This window comes from Nerophis ophidion, linkage group LG28, assembly GCF_033978795.1.
Source record: "Nerophis ophidion isolate RoL-2023_Sa linkage group LG28, RoL_Noph_v1.0, whole genome shotgun sequence".
Taxonomy (NCBI): domain Eukaryota; kingdom Metazoa; phylum Chordata; class Actinopteri; order Syngnathiformes; family Syngnathidae; genus Nerophis; species Nerophis ophidion.
The window spans coordinates 7,610,733-7,637,379 of NC_084638.1; the positions used below are offsets into that span (position 1 = coordinate 7,610,733).

The 26,647-nt window shown below is 42.1% G+C and overlaps 1 protein-coding gene across 1 annotated transcript; it reads left to right on the plus strand.

Moving 5' to 3' along the window:
* Nucleotides 1-13,450: 13,450 nt before the first annotated feature.
* LOC133545045 (transmembrane protein 53-like) lies at nt 13,451-26,016 on the plus strand. The gene is made up of 3 exons (XM_061890344.1): nt 13,451-13,678; nt 13,790-13,893; nt 25,116-26,016. Exons 1-3 carry the CDS (start codon nt 13,624-13,626, stop codon nt 25,815-25,817), a joined length of 861 nt encoding a protein of 286 aa, XP_061746328.1. The 5' UTR covers nt 13,451-13,623; the 3' UTR covers nt 25,818-26,016.
* Nucleotides 26,017-26,647: the final 631 nt, after the last annotated feature.

The window sequence follows — 26,647 nt, forward strand, 5'->3', positions numbered from 1 at the left end:
GCACTGGGAGCAGGTGGTAAAGTGTCTTGCCCGAGGACACAACGGCGGTGACTAGGACGGCGGAAGCGGGGATCGAACCTGGAACACTCAAACTGCTGGCACGGCCGCTCCTACCAACCGAGCTATACGTAAATTTAGTAAACTCACCAAAACGTCGCCGTGGAGTTATTGAGTCTGTTTAGCCGATTGGAGAGCTCGCTTGTGCAGCTGGCGGGACTTCTGTTTTGTTTGATCCGCCGTTTTACTGCCTTGTTACAAGGCACAGTTTGGAAACTAAAGGTATGAAAATAAAATAATTCCATGTAAATAACTCATTTCACAACGTATATATCAGCGGCTTATATATGGAAAAAATATTTTACTCCTGGAGTGAAGTGAATTATATTTAAATAGCGCTTTTCTCCAGTGACTCAAAGTGAAACCCAATATCTAGTTTACATTCAAAGCAGTGTGGGTGGCACTGGGAGCAGGTGGTAAAGTGTCTAGGCGGTGACTAGGACGGGGATCGAACCTGGAACACTCAAATTGCTGTCTATCTTTGTTGGCGACTTGTCCAGGGTGTGCCCTGCCTTCCGCCCGATTGGAGCTGAGATAGGCGCCAGCGACCCTATTCTTCTTACACAATATGTAAACATTAGCTTTACACAAATATACAACATTATTACCAAACAAATACTTCCGAGTGTTGAAAGTATTTCGATGGTGGAAAATATGCGACCGGCGGCCATTTTGAATCCTCAAACATTCATTAAAATAGTGCACAAAAATCGTTTTACTATCAAATTTAGCCACTTTCCACCTTAGTATTGAGTTACATAAACAAGTTAAAAAGTTTACTTACAGACTTGTCTTTTCCCAGGCTTGTAAGAGTTAACACAACTCGTCTCCTTCTCGTTTTTTGTGAACTGAAGAACTAACATCGTGAACCGGAAGTGGCTAAACTAAACCGGAAGTGCCTAAAATAATGACGCGCAGTATTTCAAACCGCCACAAGGTGGCAGTAATAGACCACAATCAAACGGGCAGAACATGAACCAGTGTTTTGTTTTAAGCTCAGATGGGATTTTTCATTTTCTGCACCTTAGAGGGAACTTTGCACTTTATTACCACTGAAACTGTGAGTTTCTCTGCTCTTATTCCAGCCATCCATCCATTTTTCTACCGCTTATTCCCTTTCGGGGTGGCGGGGGGCGCTGAAATGTAAATAATTCAAGTAAATCAAATGAATTCTGTGAACTATGCAACCTTTTTGAAAGCAAAAGCTGCTTCTTGGGTGCTGATTCATGCCAAGGGCTCCCAGTTTGATACACACTTTAAAAAATAGCCAATTTGCTCAATTTACCTTTAATAAATAAATATATATTTTTTTAAAAATGGGTATTTCTGTCTGTCATTCCGTCGTGCATTTTTTTTTAATTTTACGGAAGGTTTTTTGTCGAGAAAAAAAACACTTAATTGAACGGTTTATCCATCCATCCATCCATCATCTTCCGCTTATCCGAGGTCGGGTCGCGGGGGCAGCAGCCTAAGCAGGGAAGCCCAGACTTCCCTATTTCCAGCCACTTCGTCTAGCTCTTCCCGGGGGATCCCGAGGCGTTCCCAGGCCAGCCGGGAGACATAGTCTTTCCAACGTGTCCTGGGTCTTCCCCGTGGCCTCCTACCAGCTGGACGTGCCCTAAACACATCCCTAGGGAGGCGTTCGGGTGGCATCCTGACCAGATGCCCGAACCACTTCATCTGGCTCCTCTCGATGTGGAGGAGCAGCGGCTTTACGTTGAGCTCCTCCCGGATGGCAGAGCTTCTCACCCTATCTCTAAGGGAGAGACCCGCCACCCGGCGGGGAAAACTCATTTCGGCCGCTTGTACCCGTGATCTTATCCTTTTGGTCATGACCCAAAGCTCATGACCATAGGTGAGGATGGGAACGTAGATCGACCGGTAAATTGAGAGCTTTGCCTTCCGGCTCAGCTCCTTCTTCACCACAACGGATCGATACAACGTCCGCATTACTGAAGACGCCGCACCGATCCGCCTGTCGATCTCACGATCCACTCTTCCCCCACTCGTGAACAAGACTCCTAGGTACTTGAACTCCTCCACTTGGGGCAGGGTCTCCTCCCCAACCCGGAGATGGCACTCCACCCTTTTCCGGGCGAGAACCATGGACTCGGACTTGGAGGTGCTGATTCTCATTCCGGTCGCTTCACAGTCGGCTGCGAACCGATCCAGTGAGAGCTGAAGATCCCGGCCAGATGAAGCCATCAGGACTACATCATCTGCAAAAAGCAGAGACCTAATCCCGTGGCCACCAAACCGGAACCCCTCAACGCCTTGGCTGCGCCTAGAAATTCTGTCCATAAAAGTTATGAACAGAATCGGTGACAAAGGACAGCCTTGGCGGAGTCCAACCCTCACTGGAAACGTGTCCGACTTACTGCCAGCAATGCGGACCAAGCTCTGACACTGATCATACAGGGAGCGGACCGCCACAATAAGACATTCCGATACCCCATACTCTCTGAGCACTCCCCACAGGACTTCCCGAGGGACACGGTCGAATGCCTTCTCCAAGTCCACAAAGCACATGTAGACTGGTTGGGCAAACTCCCATGCACCCTCAAGAACCCTGCCGAGAGTATAGAGCTGGTCCACAGTTCCACGACCAGGACGAAAACCACACTGTTCCTCCTGAATCCGAGGTTCGACTATCCGGCGAAGCCTCCTCTCCAGTACACCTGAATAAACCTTACCGGGAAGGCTGAGGAGTGTGATCCCACGATAGTTGGAACACACCCTCCGGTCCCCCTTCTTAAAGAGAGGGACCACCACCCCGGTCTGCCAATCCAGAGGTACCGCCCCCGATGTCCACGCGATGCTGCAGAGTCTTGTCAACCAAGACAGCCCCACAGCATCCAGAGCCTTAAGGAACTCCGGGCGGATCTCATCCACCCCCGGGGCCTTGCCGCCGAGGAGCTTTTTAACTACCTCAGCGACCTCAGCCCCAGAAATAGGAGAGTCCACTACAGATTCCCCAGGCACCGCTTCCTCAAAGAAAGACGTGTTGGTGGGATTGAGGAGGTCTTCGAAGTATTCCCTCCACCGATCCACAACATCCGCAGTCGAAGTCAGCAGAACACCATCCGCACCATACACGGTGTTGATAGTGCACTGCTTCCCCTTCCTGAGGCGCCGTATGGTGGTCCAGAATCGCTTCGAAGCCGTCCGGAAGTCGTTTTCCATGGCTTCCCCGAACTCTTCCCATGTCCGAGTTTTTCCCTCCGCGACCGCTAAAGCTGCACACCGCTTGGCCCGTCGGTACCCGTCCACTGCCTCCGGAGTCCTATGAGCCAAAAGAACCCGATAGGACTCCTTCTTCAGCTTGACAGCATCCCTCACTGCTGGTGTCCACCAACGGGTTCTGGGATTACCGCCACGACAGGCACCAACAACCTTGCGGCCACAGCTCCAATCAGCCGCCTCGACAATAGAGGTTCGGAACATGGTCCACTCGGACTCAATGTCCCGCACCTCCCTCGTGACATGTTCAAAGTTCTCCCGGAGGTGTGAATTGAAACTCTCTCTGACAGGAGACTCTGCCAGACGTTCCCAGCAGACCCTCACAATGCGCTTGGGCCTCCCAGGTCTGTCCGGCATCCTCCCCCACCATCGCAGCCAACTCACCACCAGGTGGTGATCGGTAGAAAGCTCCGCCCCTCTCTTCACCCGAGTGTCCAAAACATAAGGCCGCAAATCCGATGACACAACTACAAAGTCGATCATGGAACTGCGGCCTAGGGTGTCCTGGTGCCAAGTGCACATATGGACACCCTTATGTTTGAACATGGTGTTTGTTATCGACAAACTGTGACGAGCACAAAAGTCCAATAACAAAACACCACTCGGGTTTAGATCCGGGCGACCATTCTTCCCAATCACGCCTCTCCAGGTTTCACTGTCGTTGCCAACATGAGCGTTGAAGTCTCCCAGTAGGACAAGGGAATCACCCGGGGGAGCACTTTCCAGTACTCCCTCGAGTGTACCCAAAAAGGGTGGGTATTCTGAACTGCTGTTTGGTGCGTAAGCACAAACAACAGTCAGGACCCGTCCCCCCACCCGAAGGCGAAGGGAAGCTACCCTCTCGTCCACTGGGTTGAACTCAAACGTGCAGGCTTTGAGCCGGGGGGCAACGAGAATTGCCACCCCAGCCCGTCGCCTCTCACTGCCGGCAACGCCAGAGTGGAAGAGGGTCCAGTCCCTCTCGAGAGAACTGGTTCCAGAGCCCTTGCTGTGCGTCGAGGTGAGTCCGACTATATCCAGCCGGAACTTCTCTACCTCGCGCACTAGCTCAGGCTCCTTCCCCCCCAGTGAGGTGACGTTCCACGTCCCAAGAGCTAGCTTCTGTAGCCGAGGATCGGACCGCCAAGTGCCCTGCCTTCGGCTGCCGCCCAGCTCACAATGCACCCGACCTCTATGGCCCCAGCTATGAGTGGTGAGCCCATTGGAGGGATGACCCACGTTGCCTCTTCGGGCTGTGCCCGGCCGGGCCCCATGGGAACAGGCCCGGCCACCAGGCGCTCGCCATCGTGCCCCAACTCCGGGCCTGGCTCCAGAGGGGGGCCCCGGTGACCCACGTCCGGGCGAGGGAAATCTGGGTTCATTTCGTTGTAATTCCATAGAAGTCTTTGAGCTGCTCTTTGTCTGATCACTCACCTAGGACCTGTTTGTCTTGGGAGACCCTACCAGGGGGCATGAAAGCCCCCAGACAACATAGCTCCTAGGATCATTGGGACACGCAAACTCCTCTACCACAGTAAGGTAAGGTAAGGTAGCAGCTCAGAGAGAACGGTTTAAAAGAAGAAAAAAAATGAAAATACATTTTGAAACATCTTCAATTTCGACTCTTTAAAATTCTAAATTCAACCCGAAAAAAATGAAGAGGAAAAACAAGCTAATTTGAATTTTTTTTTTTTTTTTTAATTGAAAAAAATAATTGACGGAACATTATTAGTCATTTTTCCGGATTAAGATTAATTTTAGAATTTTGATGACATGTTTGAAATAAAATCCAATCTCCATCCATCCATCCATTTTCTACCGCTTATTCCCTTTCGGGGTCGCGGGGGGGGCGCTGAAATGTAAATAATTCAAGTAAATCAAATGAATTCTGTGAACTATGCAACCTTTTTGAAAGCAAGAGCTACTTCTTGGGTGCTGATTCATGCCAAGGGCTCCCAGTTTGATACACACTTCAATAAATAGCCAGAAATAGCCAATTTGCTCAATTTACCTTTAATAGATAAATATATATTTTTTTTTTAAAAATGGGTATTTCTGTCCGTCATTCCGTCGTGCATTTTTTTTTATTTTACGGAAGGTTTTTTGTCGAGAAAAAAAAACCACTTAATTGAACGGTTTAAAAGAATAAAAAAAATGAAAATAAAATTTGAAACATCTTCAATTTCGACTATTTAAAATTCAAAATTCAACCCGAAAAAAATGAAGAGAAAAACGAGCTAATTTGAATTTTTTTTGTTTTTTTTTAATTGAAAAAAATAATTGACGGAACATCATTAGTCATTTTTCCCGATTAAGATTAATTTTAGAATTTCGATGACGTGTTTTAAATAAAATCCAATCTCCGTCCATCCATCCATTTTTCTGCCGCTTATTTTCTGGCGCCTATCTCAGCTACAATCGGGCGGAAGGCGGGGTACACCCTGGACAAGTCGCCACCTCACCGCAGTGAAATCCAATCTGCACTTTGTTAGAATATATAACAAAGTGGACCGAGCTATATTTTCTAACAAAGACAAATCATTATTTTTTTCTAGATTTTCCAGAACAAAAATGTTAAAAGACTTTAAAATAAGATTTAAATGTGATTCTACAGATTTTATAGATTTGCCAGAATATTTTTTGGGAATTTTAATCATAATAAGTTTGAAGAAATATTTCACAAATATTCCTCGTCGGAAAAAAACCGAAGCTAAAATGAAGAATTGAATTAAAATGTGTTTATTATTCTTTACAATAAATAAATAAATAAAAATACTTGAACATTGATTTAAATTGTCAGGAAAGAAAAGGAATTTAAAAGGTAAAAATGTGTTTAAAAATCCTAAAATCATTTTTAAGGTTGTAATTTTTTCTTTAAAATTCTCTTTTTGAAAGTTATAAGAAGCAAAGTAAAAAATTAAAGCTGCAAGTAGCGTTGGTCGGGTCCGCCTTTGGCCGCTGCCGCCGTGTCCCGATCTTAGTCAGACCTACATAGAAGTTTTTGTTTCATCACTCTACGACATTCCTAACAGAATTTACAAGCAGTTTTGTCAGTTTTTTTTCCTAGGGGGCGCTAGAGCACAATTTTCATTTTTGGGGTTTGTTTTTTTATTGGATGGCAATTTTCACCAGTCCTGATGTGTGTGTAAAATTTGGTGAGTTTTGAAGCATGTTAAGGAGGTCAAATTACAGATTGGCGTTTCTGGATGTTGTTGATAAATAGCTTTAACTTGCACTTTGAAGCATGTTAAGGGGGTCAAATTAGGGTGCGAAGGTGCGAGGGCGCCTTGGGCTGCTGCCCCCGAGCCCCACGGCAGAGTAAGCCTTGGTGCCACTATTTAATGCATTGTGAAAGTAATGCAGTTGTTGTATTGAAGTGAAAATATCAAGCTTCCTGTTGATTTTTGCCAAAGTATGTCAATTATTCAAATGTAGGTCTAAGTCAGACCTACATAGTGGTTTTTGTTTCATGTCTCCCTGACATTCCTACCGGAAGTTACAAGCAGTTTTATCTGTGTTTCTTCCTAGGATTAGTTTTTTCTTAGATTTTCTTGGATTTTAAAATTCTATTTGAGTTTTGTCTCTCTTAGAATTAAAAAGGGAGTTTTTTGTGGTTGGTATATTGTTTTTTTTATGTTGATTTAATAAAAATATTTTTATTTATTTATTTTATTTTATTGTGTTTTTTTCTAAATAAAAATGAATAAAAAATTATTTTGCGACCCGGTGGTTGGGGACCACTGACTTATAACATATTAGGCTGTTCTAGTTTTTAGTTTTTTCTACTATTTATTGTACTTTGTTGGGAGCAGCTATTACCCGACAACACTACAAAAAACTGCTCACCCCCAAATCCTCCACATGACACCTGCGCTAACGTCCGAGGACAAAGCTCCGAACTATGGGAGACCCGTGTACTTTCTGCACAGTCTGTGGAATGCACTCCCTGACCACCTGAGGGCGCCACAGACTGTGGATGCTTTTTAAAAAAGCCTTAAAAACCCTTCTTTTTTTTAAAAAAAAGCCTTTTTTTTTTAAGATGGAGTGAAGTGAATGATATTTATATAGCGCTTTTCTCTAGTGACTCTAAGCGCATTTTACATAGTGAAAGCCAATATCTAAGTTACATTTAAACCAGTGTGGGTGGCACTGGGAGCAGGTGGGTAAAGTGTCTTGCCCAAGGACTCAACGGCAGTGACTAAGATGGAAGCAGGGATCGAACCTGGAACCCTCCAGTTGCTACCAACCGAGCTATACCGCCCCACATATATGTGTGCGAGTTTTAGCTATTAGCCTGTTCTAGTTTTTTAGTTTTTTTTTTTTTACTATTTATTTGACTTTGTTGGGAGCGGCTATTTATGGTTTTAGCGTTTTTTGTTTTTTTTAGTAAACTGTAGCACTTTGAAGTTGTTTGCTCAATGTAAAGCACTTTTTTACTCGACAACACTACAAACACTCCGGACTGGCTAACCTCCGAGGACAAAGCTCCAAACTATGGGAGACCGTGGGCTTTCTGCTCCGCCGCTCACAGTCTGTGGAATGCACTGCCTGACCACCTGAGGGCGCCACAGACTGTGGACGCTTTAAAAAAAAAAAAAAAAAAAAGCTTAAAAACCCTTCTTTTAAAAAAAAAAGCCTTTTTTTTAGATGAAGTGGAGTGAATGATATTTATGTAGCGCTTTTCTCTAATGACTCAAAGCACATTTTACAAAGTGAAAGCCAATATTTAAGTTGCATTTGAAGCAGTGTTGGTGGCACTGGGAGCAGGTGGGTAAAGTGTCTTGCCCAAGGACACAACGGCAGTGACTGGGATGGAAGCAGGGATCGAACCTGGAACCCTCCAGTTGCTGGCACGGCCACTCTACCAACCGAGCTATACCGCCCCACATATACAGTATGTGTGCTAGTTCTAGCTATTAGGCTGTTCTAGTTTTTACTTGTTTTTTTTTGAATATTTATTTTACTCTGTTGGGAGCAGCTATTTATGGTTTTAGCATTTTTTTTTTGTTTTTAGTACGCTGTAGCACTTTGAGGTTGTTTGCTCAATGTAAAGCACTTTTTTACTCAACAACACTACAAACACTCCGGACTGGCTAACCTCCGAGGACAAAGCTCCAAACTATGGGAGACCGTGGGCTTTCTGCTCCGCCGCTCACAGTCTGTGGAATGCACTGCCTGACCACCTGAGGGCGCCACAGACTGTGGACGCTTTAAAAAAAAAAAAAAAAAAAAGCTTAAAAACCCTTCTTTTAAAAAAAAAAGCCTTTTTTTTAGATGAAGTGGAGTGAATGATATTTATGTAGCGCTTTTCTCTAATGACTCGAAGCGCATTTTACATAGTGAAACCCAATATCTAGTTTACATTTAAACCAGTGTGGGTGGCACTGGGAGCAGGTGGGTAAAGTGTCTTGCCCAAGGACATAACGGCAGTGACTAAGATGGAAGCAGGGATCGAACCTGGAACCCTCCAGTTGCTACCAAGCGAGCTATACCGCCCCACATATATGTGTGCGAGTTCTAGCTATTAGGCTGTTCTAGTTTTTAGTATTTTTTTTTTTACTATCTATTTGACTTTGTTGGGAGCAGCGATTTATGGTTTGAGCAGTTTTTTTGTTGTAGTGTTTTTTTACTACACTGTAGCACTTTGAGGTTGTTTGGTCAATGTAAAGCACTTTTTTACTCGACAACACTACAAACACTCCGGACTGGCTAACCTCCGCGGACAAAAAGCTCCGAACTATGGGAGACCGTGGGCTTTCTGCTCCGCCGCTCACCGTCTGTGGAATGCTCTCCCTGACCACCTGAGGGCGCCACAGACTGTGGACGCTTTTTTTTTTTTTTAAAAGGCTTAAAAACCCTTCTTTTTAAAGAAAGCCTTTTTTTTTGTTAGATGGAGTGAAGTGAATGATATTTATATAGCGCTTTTCTCTAGTGACTCAAAGCGCATTTTACATAGTGAAACCCAATATCTAAGTTACATTTAAAGCAGTGTGGGTGGCACTGGGAGCAGGTGGGTAAAGTGTCTTGCCCAAGGACACAACGGCAGTGACTAAGATGGAAGCAGGGATCGAACCTGGAACCCTCCAGTTGCTGGCACGGCCACTCTACCAACCGAGGTATACCGCCCCACATATACAGTATGTGTGCTAGTTGTAGCTATTATTAGGCTGTTCTAGTTTTTACTTGGTTTTTTTTTACTATTTATTTGACTTTGTTGGGAGCTGCTATTTATTGTCACTAATGTCTTTGATAATAATACAACAAGTGGACTGTTAACAACCGACATCAGCGACCATCTGCCAGTTTTTACTGTTTATGATGGGAATTACAAGAAGGAAAACATCGACAAAAAGACATTTCAAAGACTATGCACAGAGGAAAGAATAAATTCCCTCCAAGAGGATTTGGGGAGACAAACTTGGGACAATGTATACTTTGAAGATGATGCATATGCGACATTTTTCAACACCTTTTCAACACTCTATGATAAACATTGTCCTGGGAAGGAACTCAGTAAGAAGCAAAAGAAAAACAACCAACCATGGATGACAAAAGGATTGAGAAATGCATGTCACAAAAAAAAATACTTTATATCGAATATTTATAACACAGAGATCCATCGAGGCAGAAAAGAAGTATAAGAAATATAAAAACAAGCTAATTGGTATATTACGGGCAATCTAAGAAGGAATACTACAGTCAATTATTAATCAGGAATAGAAACAATATGAGAGCGACATGGGGCATCCTAAATAGCATCATTAAAAACCCCCCCAGTACTTTCTAGATGGGAATAAAAAAAATGACAATACGAATCAAATAGTTGAACGTTTTAATGACTACTTTGTTAATGTCGGAAAAAATCTGGAACAAAGAATTCCAAAAGCAGGCTATATAAATGTTTATTTATATAGCCCCAAATCACAAATGTCTCAAAGGACTGCACAAATCATTACGACTACAACATCCTCGGAAGAACCCACAAAAGGGCAAGGAAAACTCACACCCAGTGGGCAGGGAGAATTCACATCCAGTGGGACGCCAGTGACAATGCTGACTATGAGAAACCTTGGAGAGGACCTCAGATGTGGGCAACCCCCCCCCCCCTCTAGGGGACCGAAAGCAATGGATGTCGAGCGGGTCTAACATGATACTGTGAAAGTCCAATCCATAGTGGCTCCAACACAGCCGCGAGAGTTCAGTTCAAGCGGATCCAAGACAGCCGCGAGAGTCCCGTCCACAGGAAACCATCTCAAGTGGATCAGCAGCGTAGAGATGTCCCCAACCGACACAGGCGAGCGGTCCATCCTGGGTCTCGACTCTGGACAGCCAGTACTTCATCCATGGTCATCGGACCGGACCCCCTCCACAAGGGAGGGGGGGACATAGGAGAAAGAAAAGAAGCGGCAGATCAACTGGTCTAAAAAGGAGGTCTATTTAAAGGCTAGAGTATACAGATGAGTTTTAAGGTGAGACTTAAATGCTTCTACTGAGGTAGCATCTCCAACTGTTACCGGGAGGGCATTCCAGAGTACTGGAGCCCGAACGGAAAACGCTCTATAGCCCGCAGACTTTTTTTGGGCTCTAGGAATCACTAATAAGCCGGAGTCTTTTGAAGGCAGATTTCTTGCCGGGACATATGGTACAATACAATCGGCAAGATAGGCTGGAGCTAGACCGTGTAGTATTTTATACGTAAGTAGTAAAACCTTAAAGTCACATCTTAAGTGCACAGGAAGCCAGTGCAGGTGAGCCAGTATAGGTGTATATGTATGTATATATGTATATAAAGGTATATACAGTATAGGTATATATGTATGTATATATGTATATAAAGGTATATACAGTATAGGTATATATGTATGTATATAAAGGTATATACAGTATATATGTATGTATATATGTATATAAAGGTATATACAGTATAGGTATATATGTATGTATATATGTATATAAAGGTATATACAGTATAGGTATATATGTATGTATATATGTATATAAAGGTATATACAGTATAGGTATATATGTATGTATATATGTATATAAAGGTATATACAGTACAGGCGTAATGTGATCAAACTTTCTTGTTCTTGTCAAAAGTCTAGCAGCCGCATTTTGTACCAACTGTAATCTTTTAATGCTAGGCATGTTAATAATGACTGAAATAATGAAGTACATGTTAGAAAACTGCTGTGTTACTCACTCATAGGTGTCATTTTGCTATTTTGCTGTAAAGAAGGTCAGTGAATAATTGTATATATTGTGGGCGCTCTGAAGTGGAAAAGGGCGAGGATTAAATAAGCTTTGCTTCTTTCTTCTCCTTTTCGGACATGATGTATTGTGTATTGTGTAACTGATGTATAATGTTGTATGTATGTCATGTTCCAAATAAACTAAGAAAAGAAAGAAAAGGTTTTACATTTTTGTATTTTTTTTTTAGATATATGTGTGATACTTTTAGCTATTAGTCTACTCACTGGCCTATGGGTTAGAGTGTCGGTAGGTTGTGAGTTCAAACCCCGGCCGAGTCATACCAAAGACTATAAAAATGGGAGCCATTACCTCCCTGCTTGGCACTCAGCATCAAGGCTTGGAATTGGGGGGTTAAATCACCATAAATGATTCCCGGGCGTGGCCACTGCTGCTGCTCACTGCTCCCCTCACCTCCCAGGGGGTGAACAAGGGTGATGGGTCAAACGCAGAGGACACATTTCACCACACTTAGTGGGTGTGACTAACTTTTAACATACATTTTTTACTATTTATTTTACTTGTTGGGGGCAACTATTTGTGGTTTTAGCGTTGTTTTTTTAAATGCACCGTAGCACTTTGAGTATGTTTGCGCAATGTAAAGCGCTTTTACAAATAAAAATCTACTATTATGCTACTATTATACTATTATTATTATGCTGCTGATCCGCCTCCGCTTGGGATGGTTTCCTGCTGGCTCCGCTGTGAACGGGACTCTCGCTGCTGTGTCGGATCCGCTTTGGACTGGACTCTCGCGACTGTGTTGGATCCATTATGGATTGAACTTTCACAGTATCATGTTAGACCCGCTCGACATCCGTTGCTTTCCTCCTCTCCAAGGTTCTCATAGTCATCATTGTCACCGACGTCCCACTGGGTGTGAGTTTTCCTTGCCCTTATGTGGGCCTACCGAGGATGTCGTGGTGGTTTGTGCAGTCCTTTGAGACACTAGTGATTTAGGGCTATATAAGTAAACATTGATTGATTGATTGATTGATTATTATTGTTATTATTGACTCTGCCGCTCACTGCTCCCCTCACCTCCTAGTGTGTGTGTGATTATCATTGGTACTTTAACATCACTTTTTTTATTTTTATTTTTATTTTTTATTATTTATTTTTCCTGTTGGGGGCAGTTATTTGTGGTTTTAGCTTTGTTTTTTTTTTGTTTTTGTTTTTTAAGTGCATTGTAGCACTTTGAGGTTGTTTGCTCAATGTAAAGCGCTTTTACAAACAACATCTAATATTATTTTTATTATTATTATTATTATTGTTATTATTATTATCCAATCCACTTTATTCATATAGCACATTTCAACAACAAAAAAACGTTTCCAAAGTGCTGCACAGCCATGTTAAAAACAATATTAAAAACAATATTACGCTCCCCCAATGACTGAATAAAAACAATAAATAAACAAATATAAAAAAAATTGGCCCTAGTGTGTGAATGTTGTCTGTCTATCTGTGTTGGCCCTGCGATGAGGTGGCGAGTTGTCCAGGGTGTACCCTGCCTTCCGCCCGATTGTAGCTGAGATAGGCGCCAGCGCCCCCCGCCACCCTGAAAGGGGATAAGCGGTAGAAAATGGATGGAAAAAAAATATAAAAATAAATATGATTAAAAACAATTTTAAAGGGTAAAAGAAATTGAAACAGTAAAATAGAAATCAAATTGTACTAAAAAACACAAAGGACAACAGAGGACCACACAACTCACATAGTGTGAAAGGCCAAAGAATAATAGTATTATATTAATATTATTATTTTAATATATTATTATATTAATGTTATTATTATCCCAAAGGGAATCAGCGGTAGAATGGATGGATTATTATTATTATTATTATTATCATTATTATGATTCTTATTATTATTGTTGTTGTTGTTGACTCTCCTATCCTGCAGGGGGCAGCATTGCAGTGTCAACACGGCGCAAATGGCGGGAAGAGTGAGAGAGATGGTCACTTCCGGTTAGAACGTCGACCTGTCCTCCACTTTTCTTTAAATTTCACTCCCTTAACACCCCGCGCTGTGGTAATTTATTATTTTATTTATGGCTTAAAAAAAAACCCACGACGTTGTTTTTAGCGCGTTGAAATGGCGGACGACGACATTGACTACAATATCGTGTTTCCGGATGCGGAACTGTCAGGTGGGCGCCACGCCGCTAGCATGGCGTGCTAATGATAGCCGACACTTTGTTTGACATTCTTCATTAATTCACGAGAAATAAACTCATGTTGTGTTTTTGTCTTCTCGCCAGAGGCACAGTGGCGGGGGAGGAAGGCGCCGGTGGTGATCTTGCTGGGCTGGGCAGGCTGCAGGGACAAACACCTCAGCAAGTACAGCTCCATCTACAACAAGCAGGTACAATTCTTTTTTTTTTTTTTTAATAATAATAACATCATAGTACTGTCAAAGTGATACATTACAATTCTAAATTTCCCGCGAAGTATCCTGTTGAAAACTTCGTGATATGATGACGCATGTGATGACGTGTGCACGTGACGTCACTGGTTGTAGCGGACATGTTCTTCCAGCCCGATCCATTATGCTTTAATCGCATAATTCCACAGTATTCTGGACAACTGTGTTGCTGAATGTTTTGCAATTTGTTCAATGAATAATGGAGACATCAAAGAAGAAAGATGTAAGTGGGAAGCAGTGTATTGCGGCCGCCTTTAGCAACACAAACAAAGCCGGTGTTTCCTTGTAGGGCTGGGCGATATATCGATATATATACTGGACGACAGGGCATCAGGTAGCCCGTAAGGCAGGGGCGTCACTAGACCTAATACTGTACTGGGGCACAAATAATTCATGTGAGCGTGCAAATATTTTTAGCACTTATCATAAAAAATACATAAATGGTGCTTTAAACTATGAAATCATATCAGATGATGTTGTATGGATCTTTGATGAACCACCTGAAATTAACTCATGCATTTCAATCAATCAATGTTTACTTATATAGCCCTAAATCACTAGTGTCTCAAAGGGCTGCACAAACCACTACGACATCCTCGGTAGGCCCACATAAGGGCAAGGAAAACTCACACCCAGTGGGACGCCGGTGACAATGATGACTATGAGAACCTTGGAGAGGAGGAAAGCAATGGATGTCGAGCGGGTCTAACATGATACTGTGAAAGTTCAATCCATAATGGATCCAACACAGTCGCGAGAGTCCAGTCCAAAGCGGATCCGACACAGCAGCGAGAGTCCCGTTCACAGCGGAGCCAGCAGGAAACCATCCCAAGCGGAGGCGGATCAGCAGCGCAGAAATGTCCCCAGCCGATACACAGGCAAGCAGTACATGGCCACCGGATCGGACCGGACCCCCTCCACAAGGGAGAGTGGGACATAGGAGAAAAAGAAAAGAAACGGCAGATCAACTGGTCTAAAAAGGGAGTCTATTTAAAGGCTAGAGTATACAAATGAGTTTTAAGGTGAGACCTTTGACCTACTTGTGCACTTTTTTACTCCAGACTTCTAAACTGCTGCTGGTAAAAGCAAAAAGGAAGACCAATGAATCTTTTTGAAATATTTATTTGCAGTAATCATCTGCAAATTTAACACCTACAAAAGTAAAACAAAAAATAAAGCACCCCTACATCTCTGGGTTCTTTTATATTATTTAATTTCCATTTATGGCAATGTGGCAAATCCTATTTCAGATACACAAAACTATCAAATATACACAAAACAATAAAGCCACAGTAGTAGAATAAATGAACAACTGTTGTGTGTCTGTTCAGGGAATCATTTTCTGAGAAGTAAAGTGTAACGTCTCCTTTTCATTTTTGCAAAGTGGTCAATCACTCTGGACAGACATGGAAATATTACAGTAACTGTTATACAGTTGACCACTGGTTCCCAACTGGACATAAAAGTGGATTGTGTGTCATTTTCAGTCACATGTGTGCATGGAAAAAAAAAAGTTTAGGGAGGAAAAAAATCAAATTGTGGCAACAAAACCAGATATTTTTAGCCATTTTTCTAGTGACTATTTGAGTATTTTATCAAAAGGCAAAGCGACTAACAAGTTGGAGGAGGACTCAGGACAGACATGGAAATATATTTTTTAAAAATCTAAATGGGGCAACAAAACCCGATATTTTCAGCCATCTTTCTGAAAACAAATACAGAAATGTTACTATTTTTTTCTGGAAACAAAAGATGCTACAGCTGTAGCCATTTTTCTGCTGACAAAACAAGATTATTTTAGCGATTAACAAGACAAGTCTACTGTGCTATTTTTCTGTCAAATAAACTTGAATGATTTAAAAATGTGGCTCACGACTTGATGATATGGAAAAATGTTTTTCTTCCTGAAGATAAAGCATTTGACTCACACATGCTGACTCCAAATCATCATTGATGCAGAAGCAGCAGACAATAACCAACATGATGTTTCATGTTCATTGGAAATTCCCCCGACAGCTCGTACAGCAAATGAATATGTTTGTCTTGATACAAGGAATAACGTTAGCTAACTTAGCATCAACTTAAGACAATGATGTTGCCTAGCTAGCTAGGACTTCACTTACATCTCTCATTCCTGCTGCTTCTTCTCTGCTGCGGGCCAATAACTTTCTTAAATCCATCTAGGAGTTACAATTTGAGTCAAATCAAAATCAAAATATTGTAATTAACAAATTGTTGTTGGCTAACGTTACCTACCTCAGCAGTGATTCTCATCCTCTCTTTCTCTCTTTCAACAGAAGTCTAGATCCACACGTGAATAAATTACCATATAAATTAGCCATGTGCTCATTGTTTAGTGGAGTGAATACAGTAGCAAACAATTACCATACTAGGTAGTATGTGCGCTGTTGTCTGTTATGTAGACTTAAAACTCTGAAGCGTTTTTTTTATTGGTGAAATTTTTACTGGGGCAGTGCAGATCAACAGTGGGGCACGTGCCCCAGTGAAATATGTCTGGCGACGCCCCTGCCGTTCTAAAAATAGCTCAAATAGCAGCACTAACCAGTGAGCTGCCTCTATTTCCTAAATCAGGGGTGCCCACACTTTTTCTGCAGGCGAGCTACTTTTCAATTGACCAACTCGAGGGGATCTACCTCATTTATATATATCATTTATATTTATTTATTTATGAAAGAGACATTTTTGTAAACAAGTTAAATGTGTTTAATGATAATACAAGCATGTGTAACACATATAGATGTCTTTCTTTCACAAAGACAAGAATATAAGTTGGTGTATTACCTGATTCTGATGACTTGCATTGATTGGAATCAGACAGTAATGATGATAACGCCCACATTTTCAAATGGAGGAGAAAAAAAGTTGTCCTTTCTGTACAATACCACATGAAAGTGGTTGGTTTTTGGCATCTAATTCATCCAGCTTCCATACACTTTACAAGAAAAACATTGGCGGCAAATTCCGTAGCTTGCTTGATTGACATTCACGGCACCCGAGGGTCTTGTGAGATGACGCTGGCTGCTGCCAGTTCATTATTATGAAAAAATGACAGAGAGGAAGGCGAGAAACACTTTTTATTTCAACAGACTTTTGCGCCGTCCCTTCCGTCAAAACTCTAAAGGCCGACTGCACATTTCCTATCTTCACAATAAAAGCCCTGCTTCATGCTGCCTGCGCTAACAAAATAAGAGTCTCGGAAAGCTGGCGTGCACAAGTGATGTGCACGTCAGCTTTCTGAGGGATCGCTTGTGCACGCCAGTTTTCCGAGACTCTGTATTTAGTTAGCGCAGGCAGCATGAAGCAGGGCTTTTATTGTGAAGATAGGAAATGTGCAGTCAGCCTTTAGAGTTTTGACGGAAGGTACGGCGCGAGATGATCTTGCAGCAGCCAGCGTCATCTCACAAGACCCTCCGGTACCGTGAATGTCATTTAAGTGACGTCTTGGTGAAGATTGATGATCACTCATTTTTAGGTCTATTTTTTTAAAAAGCCTGGCTCGAGATCGACTGACACACCCCCCGCGGTCGACTGGTAGCTCGCGATCGACCTAATGGGCACCCCTGTCCTGAATAGTATTTATTTACTAGCAAGCTGGTCTCGCTTTGCTTGACATTTTTAATTCTAAGAGAGACAAAACTCAAATAGAATTTGAAAATCCAAGAAAATATTTTAAAGACTTGGTCTTCACTTGTTGAAATAAATTCATTTATTTTTTTACTTTGCTTCTTATAACTTTCAGAAAGACAATTTTAGAGAAAAAATACAACCTTAAAAATGATTTTAGTATTTTTAAACCTTTTTAACTTTTAAATTCCTTCCTCTTCTTTCCTGACAATTTAAAACAAATTTCAAGTGAATAGATTTTTTTTATTGTAAAGAAAAATAAATTTTTTCGAATTTAATTCTTCATTTTAGCTTCTGTTTTTTCGACGAAGAATGTTTGTGAAATATTTCTTCAAACTTACTATGATTAAAATTTAAAAAAATTATTCTGGCAAATCTAGAAAATTTGTAGATTCAAATTTAAAGTCTTTTGAATTTCATTTAAAATTTTTGTTTTGGAAAATCTATAAGAAATAACGATTTGTCTTTGTTAGAAATATAGCTTGGCCCAATGTGTTATATATTCTAACAAAGTGCAGATTGTATTTTAACCTATTTAAAACATGTCATCAAAATTTTAAAATTAATCTTAATCAGGAAAAATGACTAATGATGTTCCATAAGTTCTTTTTTAAATTTTTTCAAAAAGATTCGAATTAGCTAGTTTTTCTTTTCATTTTTTTCGGTTGAATTTTGAATTTTAAACAGTCGAAATTGAAGCTAAACTATGTTTCAAAATTTAATTTCCATGTTTTTCTTGTTTTCTCCTCTTTTAAAAAGTTCAATTAAGTGTTTTTTCATCATTTATTCTCTACAAAGAACCTTCCGTAAAAGGAAAAAAAATGTACGACAGAACGACGGACAGAAATACCCATTTTTTTAATATATATATAGATTTATTTATCAAAGGTAAATTGAGCAAATTGGCTATTTCTGGCAATTTATTTAAGTGTGTATCAAACTGGTAGCCCTTGGCCTTAATCAGTACCCAAGAAGTAGCTCTTGCTTTCAAAAAGGTTGCTGACTCCTGATGTCCCGATCCGATATTGATATCGGAAATCGGTCCGATATTAGCCAAAAAAGTGAATATCGGATTTTAGCGGACTGTATCTAAAAACTCCGATATAAGCTGTCCATTTGCCGCTGCAGCACTTCTATAATAGGTGACTGGTTTGATCACACTCCAACATTGTAGGTGGCGGCAATGCCCCTTAATTAACGTTGGTGGCGGCCGCGGAAAAAGAGCGTCTCTGATCCAGCACGCACAGCCCACGTGATCACAACAACGACAACGCGTTTGCTCAGCAAAGTATAGTGATGTCGGCTGTGTGGAAGTATTTTAACTCACAGCATGCCGAAATGCTTATCTTCTTAAAAAAAAATCTCCACATTATGCTCGGACTGCAGAAAGTGGAGAAGGAGGAGGAGGAGTAGTAAGGGTAGTCAGCACTGACTGATTATTATTAGTTTTATGCTCTTGTTATTAGAGTGATATGTTTGTGTTTACACTATTCTTCAGTGAAGACTAAGAGTAATTACTACATTGTTTTGGGCATAGTCAGTCAGTGAAACTGGAGCTGTGAACTCTTAATTTGGAGCAGTTGGACAGTGGACAATATTGTGTTGTTTTTGTGGTTTTTGTCCCTGCCCACAGTTGTTTCCAACATATGCTGACAGTAAAAAAATAACTGAAGTGAACTTGAATTGTTTGCACTTTAAAACGTTTTTTGTTTTTTTTTATTGGATTTATTTAGGTTATTTTTCAGGGTCTTCTAATTTATTTTTAATTTATTCTTTTCAATTTTATAATTATGTTGGTATTAATAGTTATTTTGCACTTTAAATATAACATTTTGTTTTTATTGGATTTGTTGAGGTAATACTCTTATGTTGAAGGTTAAAATTTATGTAACCACTTGGCTAATAATAAATGGGTCAGTTTTTCCTATACCTACTCTTGCTGACTATTGTTTTCTGTTTTAACACTACAACATCAGTAACAGTAACATCACTTTATCAAGCCTTTTCTAACATTATACAAAACAAAATAAGGAATAAATATATGTATGATTCGTGCCTATATCGTATCGTATTGATATCGGTATCGGCAAATACTCAAGGCTACAATATCGGTATCGTATCGGAAGTGAAAAAGTTGTATCGGGACATCCCTAATTGCGGGTTTGTCTCCGTGCGATATAGTAAATAACTATATCGTAATATTCGAGTATACGTTCTCACGCAGTTGCTTTTAGCTGCGAGCTACACTGCAGGCTTTTCTCACTCTTTCCGGTCTCTCCTTCTCACGGACAAGCAGGCGCACATTCTTAATAAGTCACATACTGTCACGTCATACGTAACATATGTACACTCCTTCGCAGAGCAGAGAGGTGCAGACTGGGCTACATTAGCTGCTATATTAGTCGTACAAGAGAAAGTAGGTGGGGATCTGCTAATAAATGAAGGAAGACTTAATTCCCAATTAAAACAGCATTGTTCCATAGTCTGGCGGTGGTTTGGCTTCAAGTGGGAAAATGTTGAACAGACAAGCGTAATTTGTCAAGTGTGGGGCACAAGCGTTGCTATAAAAAGTAGCATTACTGCTAATATGTAGCATCATTTGAAAAGTCACTCGCTAGAGAATAAAGAGAATTTCATAACCATAGTACAGGGGTGGGCATTACGTCGATGGCGATCGACTGGTCGATCTCGGAGGGTGTGTCAGTCGATCTCAAGCCAGACATTAAAAAATAGACATAAAAATGAGCAATCATCAATCATACCAAGACTTCACTTTCGTCAGTTGTTTGACATTCTCGGCACCCGAGGAGCTTGTGAGATGACGCTGGCTGCTGCGAGCTCATATTTAAGAAAAAAATCACTAACAGGGCGGATGCAGAGAAACGCATTTTATTTCTAGAGACTCCGTACCTACTGTCAAAACTCTAAAGACCGACTGCACAGTTCCTGTCTTCACCATAAAAGACCTGTTTCATCCTGCCTGTGCTAACAAAATAAGAGTCTCAGAAAGCTAGCGTGCACAAGCTAGCAAGCTATGGAGTTTGATGCCAATGTATTTCTCCCTCCGCCCTCAGCGACCGCTTTCTCACTTGCTTGCCCACCCGCACACTCACTGACGTCACTCACCTGCTGCCAGACAGTAAAGGGCCACACACATATGCTACTCTCATAACAAAGTGTTTAAAAAGGAGTATGCAAGTTGGACAAATGAGATGCCAAATCCAACCACTTTCATGTGGTATTGGACAGAAAGGAGGACTTTTTTTTCCTCCATTTGAAAATGTGGACGTTATCATCATTACTGTCTGATTCCAATCAATGCAAATCATCAGAATCAGGTATAACACCAACTTATATTCTTGTCTTCATGAAATAAATGAATCTATGTGTGTTAAACATGCTTGTATTATCATTAAACACCATTAACTTGTTAACAAAAATGTCTCTTTCATAAATAAATAAATATAAATTATAAATAGGAATGAGGTAGATCTCCTCGACTTGGTCAATTGAAAAGTAGCTCGCCTGCAGAAAAAGTGTGAGCGCCCCTGCCATAGTAACATACCACATAGTGAAGGATGAATACTATTTGATTTCCTATTATGCAGCTCATTTTTATTTGACACTTAAAATGTGTCTGACAATCCTGCACTTTATGTTTTGGGAATGACTTGAATGCTTAATAACTTTAATAAATACACTTTTGGTCGATTGACTTAGTTGTGATCTCCCTCTCTGCATGAAAGTTTCAAAGTAGCATATATGAGTGCAGTGTGAAGAAGAATGTTTGAATGTAGACACATAGCCCACTCTGTTTTGTTCCTGGTCTGAGCTGCTGTGACGTAGACTACCCTAATAACTCCTAGAACACCCGAGAAGCGCAGATATCAAACATCAAAATACTTCCTATAGTTCAAGGAAGTATATATGTATATTAGGGGTGTGGGAAAAAATCGATTCAAATACAAATCGAATCGTTTACGTTGTACGATTCAGAATCCATCCATCTTTATCCGCTTATCCGAGGTCAGGTCGCGGGGGCAACAGCCTAAGCAGGGAAACCCAGACTTCCCTTTCCCCAGCCACTTCGTCTAGCTCTTCCCGGGGGATCCCGAGGCGTTCCCAGGCCAGCCGGGAGACATAGTCTTCCCAACGTGTCCTGGGTCTTCCCCGTGGCCTACCGGTTGGACGTGCCCTAAACACCTCCCTAGGGAGGCGTTCGGGTGGCATCCTGACCAGATGCCCGAACCACCTCATCTGGCTCCTCTCCATGTGGAGGAGCAGCGGCTTTACTTTGAGTTCCTCCCGGATGGCAGAGCTTCTCACCCTATCTCTAAGGGAGAGACCCAAACTCATTTGGGCCGCTTGTACCCGTGATCTTATCCTTTCGGTCATGACCCAAAGCTCATGACCATAGGTGAGGATGGGAACGTAGATCGACCGGTAAATTGAGAGCTTTGCCTTCCGGCTCAGCTCCTTCTTCACCACAACGGATCGGTACAACGTCCGCATTACTGAAGACGCCGCACCGATCCGCATGTCGATCTCACGATCCACTCTTCCACCACTCGTGAACAAGACTCCTAGGTACTTGAACTCCTCCACTTGGGGCAGGGTCTCCTCCCCAACCCGATTCTCACGATTCAGAATCGATTCTCGTTTTAAAAAAAATCTATTTATTTTTTAAATTTTTCTTTTCTTTTTAATCAATCCAACAAACCACTACACAACAATACCATAACAATGTAATCCAATTCCAAAACCAAACCTGACCCAGCAACACTCAGAACTGCAATAAACAGAGAAATCGAGAGGAGACACAAACACCACACAGAACAAACCAAAAGTAATGAAACAAAAATGAATATTATCAACAACAGTATCAATATTAGTTATAATTTCAGCATAGCAGTGATTAAAAATCCCTCATTGACATTATCATTAAGACGTTTATAAAAATAATAAAAAAGAACAATAGTGTCACAGTGGCTTACACTTGCATGGCATCTCATAAGCTGGACAACACACTGTGTCCAATGTTTTCACAAAGATAAAATAAGTCATATTTTTGGTTCGGTTAATAGTTAAAACAAATTTACATTATTGCAATCAGTTGATAAAACATTGTCCTTTACAATTATAAAAGCTTTTTTTTTTTGCAAAAATCTACTACTCTGCTAGCATGTCAGCAGACTGGGGTAGAACCTGCTGGAATCTATGTATTGAATGAATACACAATCCTTTTGAATTGGAAAAATATCGTTTTTGAATCGAGAATCGAATCGAATCGAAAAATCGATATATTATCGAATCGTGACCCCAAGAATCGATATTGAATCGAATCGTGGGACACCCAAAGATTCACAGCCCTAATATATATATATATATATATATTATATATATATATATATATATATATATATATATATATATATATATATATATATATATATATATATATATATATGGTACTTAAATAATCTTTCGACACAAGTGCAAATGAAAATACAATGCACAACTGTAGTCATATTTTTTGTGCTTAAGAAACTTCTCTATGACTTTACCTCAGACCTGGGCAAAAATACGGCCCACGGCCTATTAAGATCTTCAACCCGGCCCCCTGGACGTTCTTCATAATTTTTTTTAGACCTTTAACATCAACACAATATTTGCCATTATGACATGCAGTGTTGTTTGTAAATGACCGTCAGTCTTGAACTATAGGAAGTATTTTGGTGTTTGATATCTGCGCTTCTCGGGTGGTCTTAGAGTTATTAGGGCAGGGGTGCCCACACTTTTTCTGCAGGCGAGCTACTTTTCAATTGACCAACTCGAGGGGATCTACCTCATTTATATATATCATTTATATTTATTTATTTATGGAAGAGACATTTTTATAAACAAGTTAAATGTGTTCAATGATAATACAAGCATGTGTAACACATATAGATGTCTTTCTTTCACGAATACAAAAATATAAGTTGGTGTATTACCTGATTCTGATGACTTGCATTGATTGGAATCAGACAGTAATGATGATAACGCCCACATTTTCAAATGGAGGAGAAAAAAAGTTGTGCTTTCTGTACAATACCACATGAAAGTGGTTGGTTTTTGGCATCTAATTCATCCAGCTTCCATACACTTTACAAGAAAAACATTGGCGGCAAATTCCGTAGCTTGCTTGATTGACATTCACGGCACCCGAGGGTCTTGTGAGATGACGCTGGCTGCTGCCAGTTCATTATTGTGAAAAAATGACAGATAGGAAGGCGAGAAACACTTTTTATTTCAACAGACTTCCGCGCCGTCCCTTCCGTCAAAACTCTAAAGGCCGACTGCACATTTCCTATCTTCACAATAAAAGCCCTGCTTCATGCTGCCTGCGCTAACAAAATAAGAGTCTCGGACTTGTGCACGCCGGCTTTCTGAGGGATCGCTTGTGCACGCCAGTTTTCCGAGACTCTGTATTTAGTTAGCGCAGGCAGCATGAAGCAGGGCTTTTATTGTGAAGATAGGAAATGTGCAGTCGGCCTTTAGAGTTTTGACGGAAGGTACGGCGCGAGAGTCTGTTGAAATAAAAAGTGTTTCTCGCCTTCCTATCTGTCATATTTTCAGAATAAGTATCTTGCAGCAGCCAGCGTCATCTCACAAGACCCTCCGGTACCGTGAATTTCATTTAAGTGACGTCTTGGTGAAGATTGATGATCACTCATATTTAGGTCTATTTTTTTTAAAAGCCTGGCTGGAGATCGACTGACACACCCCCCGCGGTCGACTGGTAGCTCGCGATCGACGTAATGGGCACCCCTGTATTAGGGTAATCGACGTCACAGCAGCTCAGACCAGTAACAAAGCAGAGTGGGCGGGGTTTAATTTCAGAGCAGCCGGCCCCAAAACGGGTGTGTCAGGAACAGATGCGGAAGCAAATTTATACAACGAATTCCTGCATAAAAGTGATAATATAACACATTGTACGTAGACATTGGTGAGGTCACACACTGGTGTTGGTGGAGAAGGCCTGGCTCTCAGTCTCCTCTCTAATTCATCCCAAAGGTCTTCTATTGGGTTCAGGTCAGGACTCTGTGCAGGCCAGTCAAGTCCATCCACACCTGACTCTGTCATCCATGTCTTTATGGACCTTGCTTTGTGCACTTGTGCACAGTCATGTTGGAAGAGGAAAGGGCCCGCTCCAAACTGTTCCCACAAGGTTGGGAGCATGGAATTGTCCAAAATGTTTTGGTTTCGTGGAGCATTTAAAGGTCCTTTCACTGGAACTAACTCCTGAAAAACAACCCCGCACCATAATTCCTCCTAAACCAATTTTCACACTCGGCACAATGCAACCTCCAAACCCAGACTGGTCCACCCGATTGCCAGATGGAAAAGTGTGATTCATCACTCCGGAAAAGGCCCAAGTGATTAGGACACCTGATTCTCAACATTTGGATGGGTGGCCAAATGCTTTTGGCAACATAGTGTAGCTTGCGTCTGATCTTGTTCTTTTTTGTCAACAGGGATGTGTCACCATCCGCTACACGGCTCCTCTCAAGACCGTCTTCATCTCGGAGTCGTTGGGCTACAAAGAACTTAAACATTCCGCCCTCAAGTTGCTGGAGATGCTCTATGACTACGAGGTGGAACACAGTCCTATTTTCTTTCACGTGTTTAGTAACGGCGGCTTCATGCTGTACAGATATATTCAAGAGCTTTTACGCAAGGAACAACAGTTTAGCTCGCTGAGTGTCGCCGGGGCCATTGTGGACAGCGCCCCCGGGAGCGCCAACGTGCCGGGGGCCGTGCGGGCGCTGACCGCCACACTGGGGCCCAAAGTAAGTCCCGTTTTGAAGTACCTCCTGCTGGCGCTCTTCGCGGCGACTGTTTTCCTCTTGCGAGTCGTGTTATACCCGCTGACCAAGTACGTGCACAAGAACCACTACGACGCCGTTCGAGAGCGGCCGCCCGCCTGGCCCCATTTCTTCCTGTACTCCGGCGCCGATCAGGTGATCAGGCCGAGCGACGTCCGGCTCTTTGTGGACGCGCTCCGTTCGAAAGGTGTTCCGGTGGACTTGTACGATTTTGTCTCCAGCGCGCATGTGAGTCACCTTCGGGAGTTCCCGGAGCGTTACATGTGCAAATGTCGCGACTTCCTCGCCGCGTGCATGGAAGACGGAGACGGGACGCATGTCGGGAGAAGACGCCGACTTCAGGATCAGTAAATGCGCTGAAAAGATTGTCTTCAGTAAGACAGAAATCAAGTCGTAGGATCATGTTTTTTCGGTTATTCAGCCGTAAAATTGCTTTGTTTTTGTTGTAGTCGTTTTCACGTCCACTGAAGTGCTTTTAGGACACACACCAGGTAGTGGCTACACACTGGATACATGTGGCTTAGGGAAATAAAAATGCTTTTAATATGAATGCATCGTTGGTACAGTAGATACTTGTGATTTTCTCAGAAGAATGTTTACACAGCGTCACCCTGAGACAGAGACTCGTGCGTCCTAAAGACCGGACACCCCATCCATCCATCTTCTTCCGCTTATCGAGGTCGGGTCGCAGTGGCAGCAGCTTAAGCAGGGAGGCCCAGACGATCCTCTCCCCAGCCACTTAGTCCAACTCTTCTCGGGGAATCCCGAGGCGTTCCCAGGCCAGCCGGGAGACATAGCCTTCCCAACGTGTCCTGGGTCTTCCCCGTGGCCTCCTACCGGTCGGACATGCCCGAAACACCTCCCTAGAGAGGCGTTAGGGTGGCATCCTGACCAGATGCCAGAACTGCTTCATCTGGCTCCTCTTGACGTGGAGGAGCAGCGGCTTTACTTTGAGTTCCTCCCGGATGGCAGAGCTTCTCACCCTATCTCTAAGGGAGAGACCCAAACTCATTTCGGCCGCTTGTACCCGTGATCTTGTCCAAAGCTCATGACCATAGGTGAGGATGGGAACGTAGATCGACCGGTAAATAGAGAGCTTTGCCTTCCGGCTCAGCTCCTTCTTCACCACAACAGATCGATAGTGTCCGCATTACTGAAGACGCCGCACCGATCCGCCTGTC

What these genes read in the sequence shown, in the direction of transcription:
- LOC133545045 (XM_061890344.1), top strand. Translation starts at nt 13,624, where the DNA reads ATGGCGGACGACGACATTGACTACAATATCGTGTTTCCGGATGCGGAA. An exon ending in TCCGGATGCGGAACTGTCAG is followed by an intron (nt 13,679 to 13,789) that starts GTGGGCGCCACG and finishes TCTTCTCGCCAG; the next exon opens with AGGCACAGTGGCGGGGGAGG. An exon ending in GCTCCATCTACAACAAGCAG is followed by an intron (nt 13,894 to 25,115) that starts GTACAATTCTTT and finishes TTTTGTCAACAG; the next exon opens with GGATGTGTCACCATCCGCTA.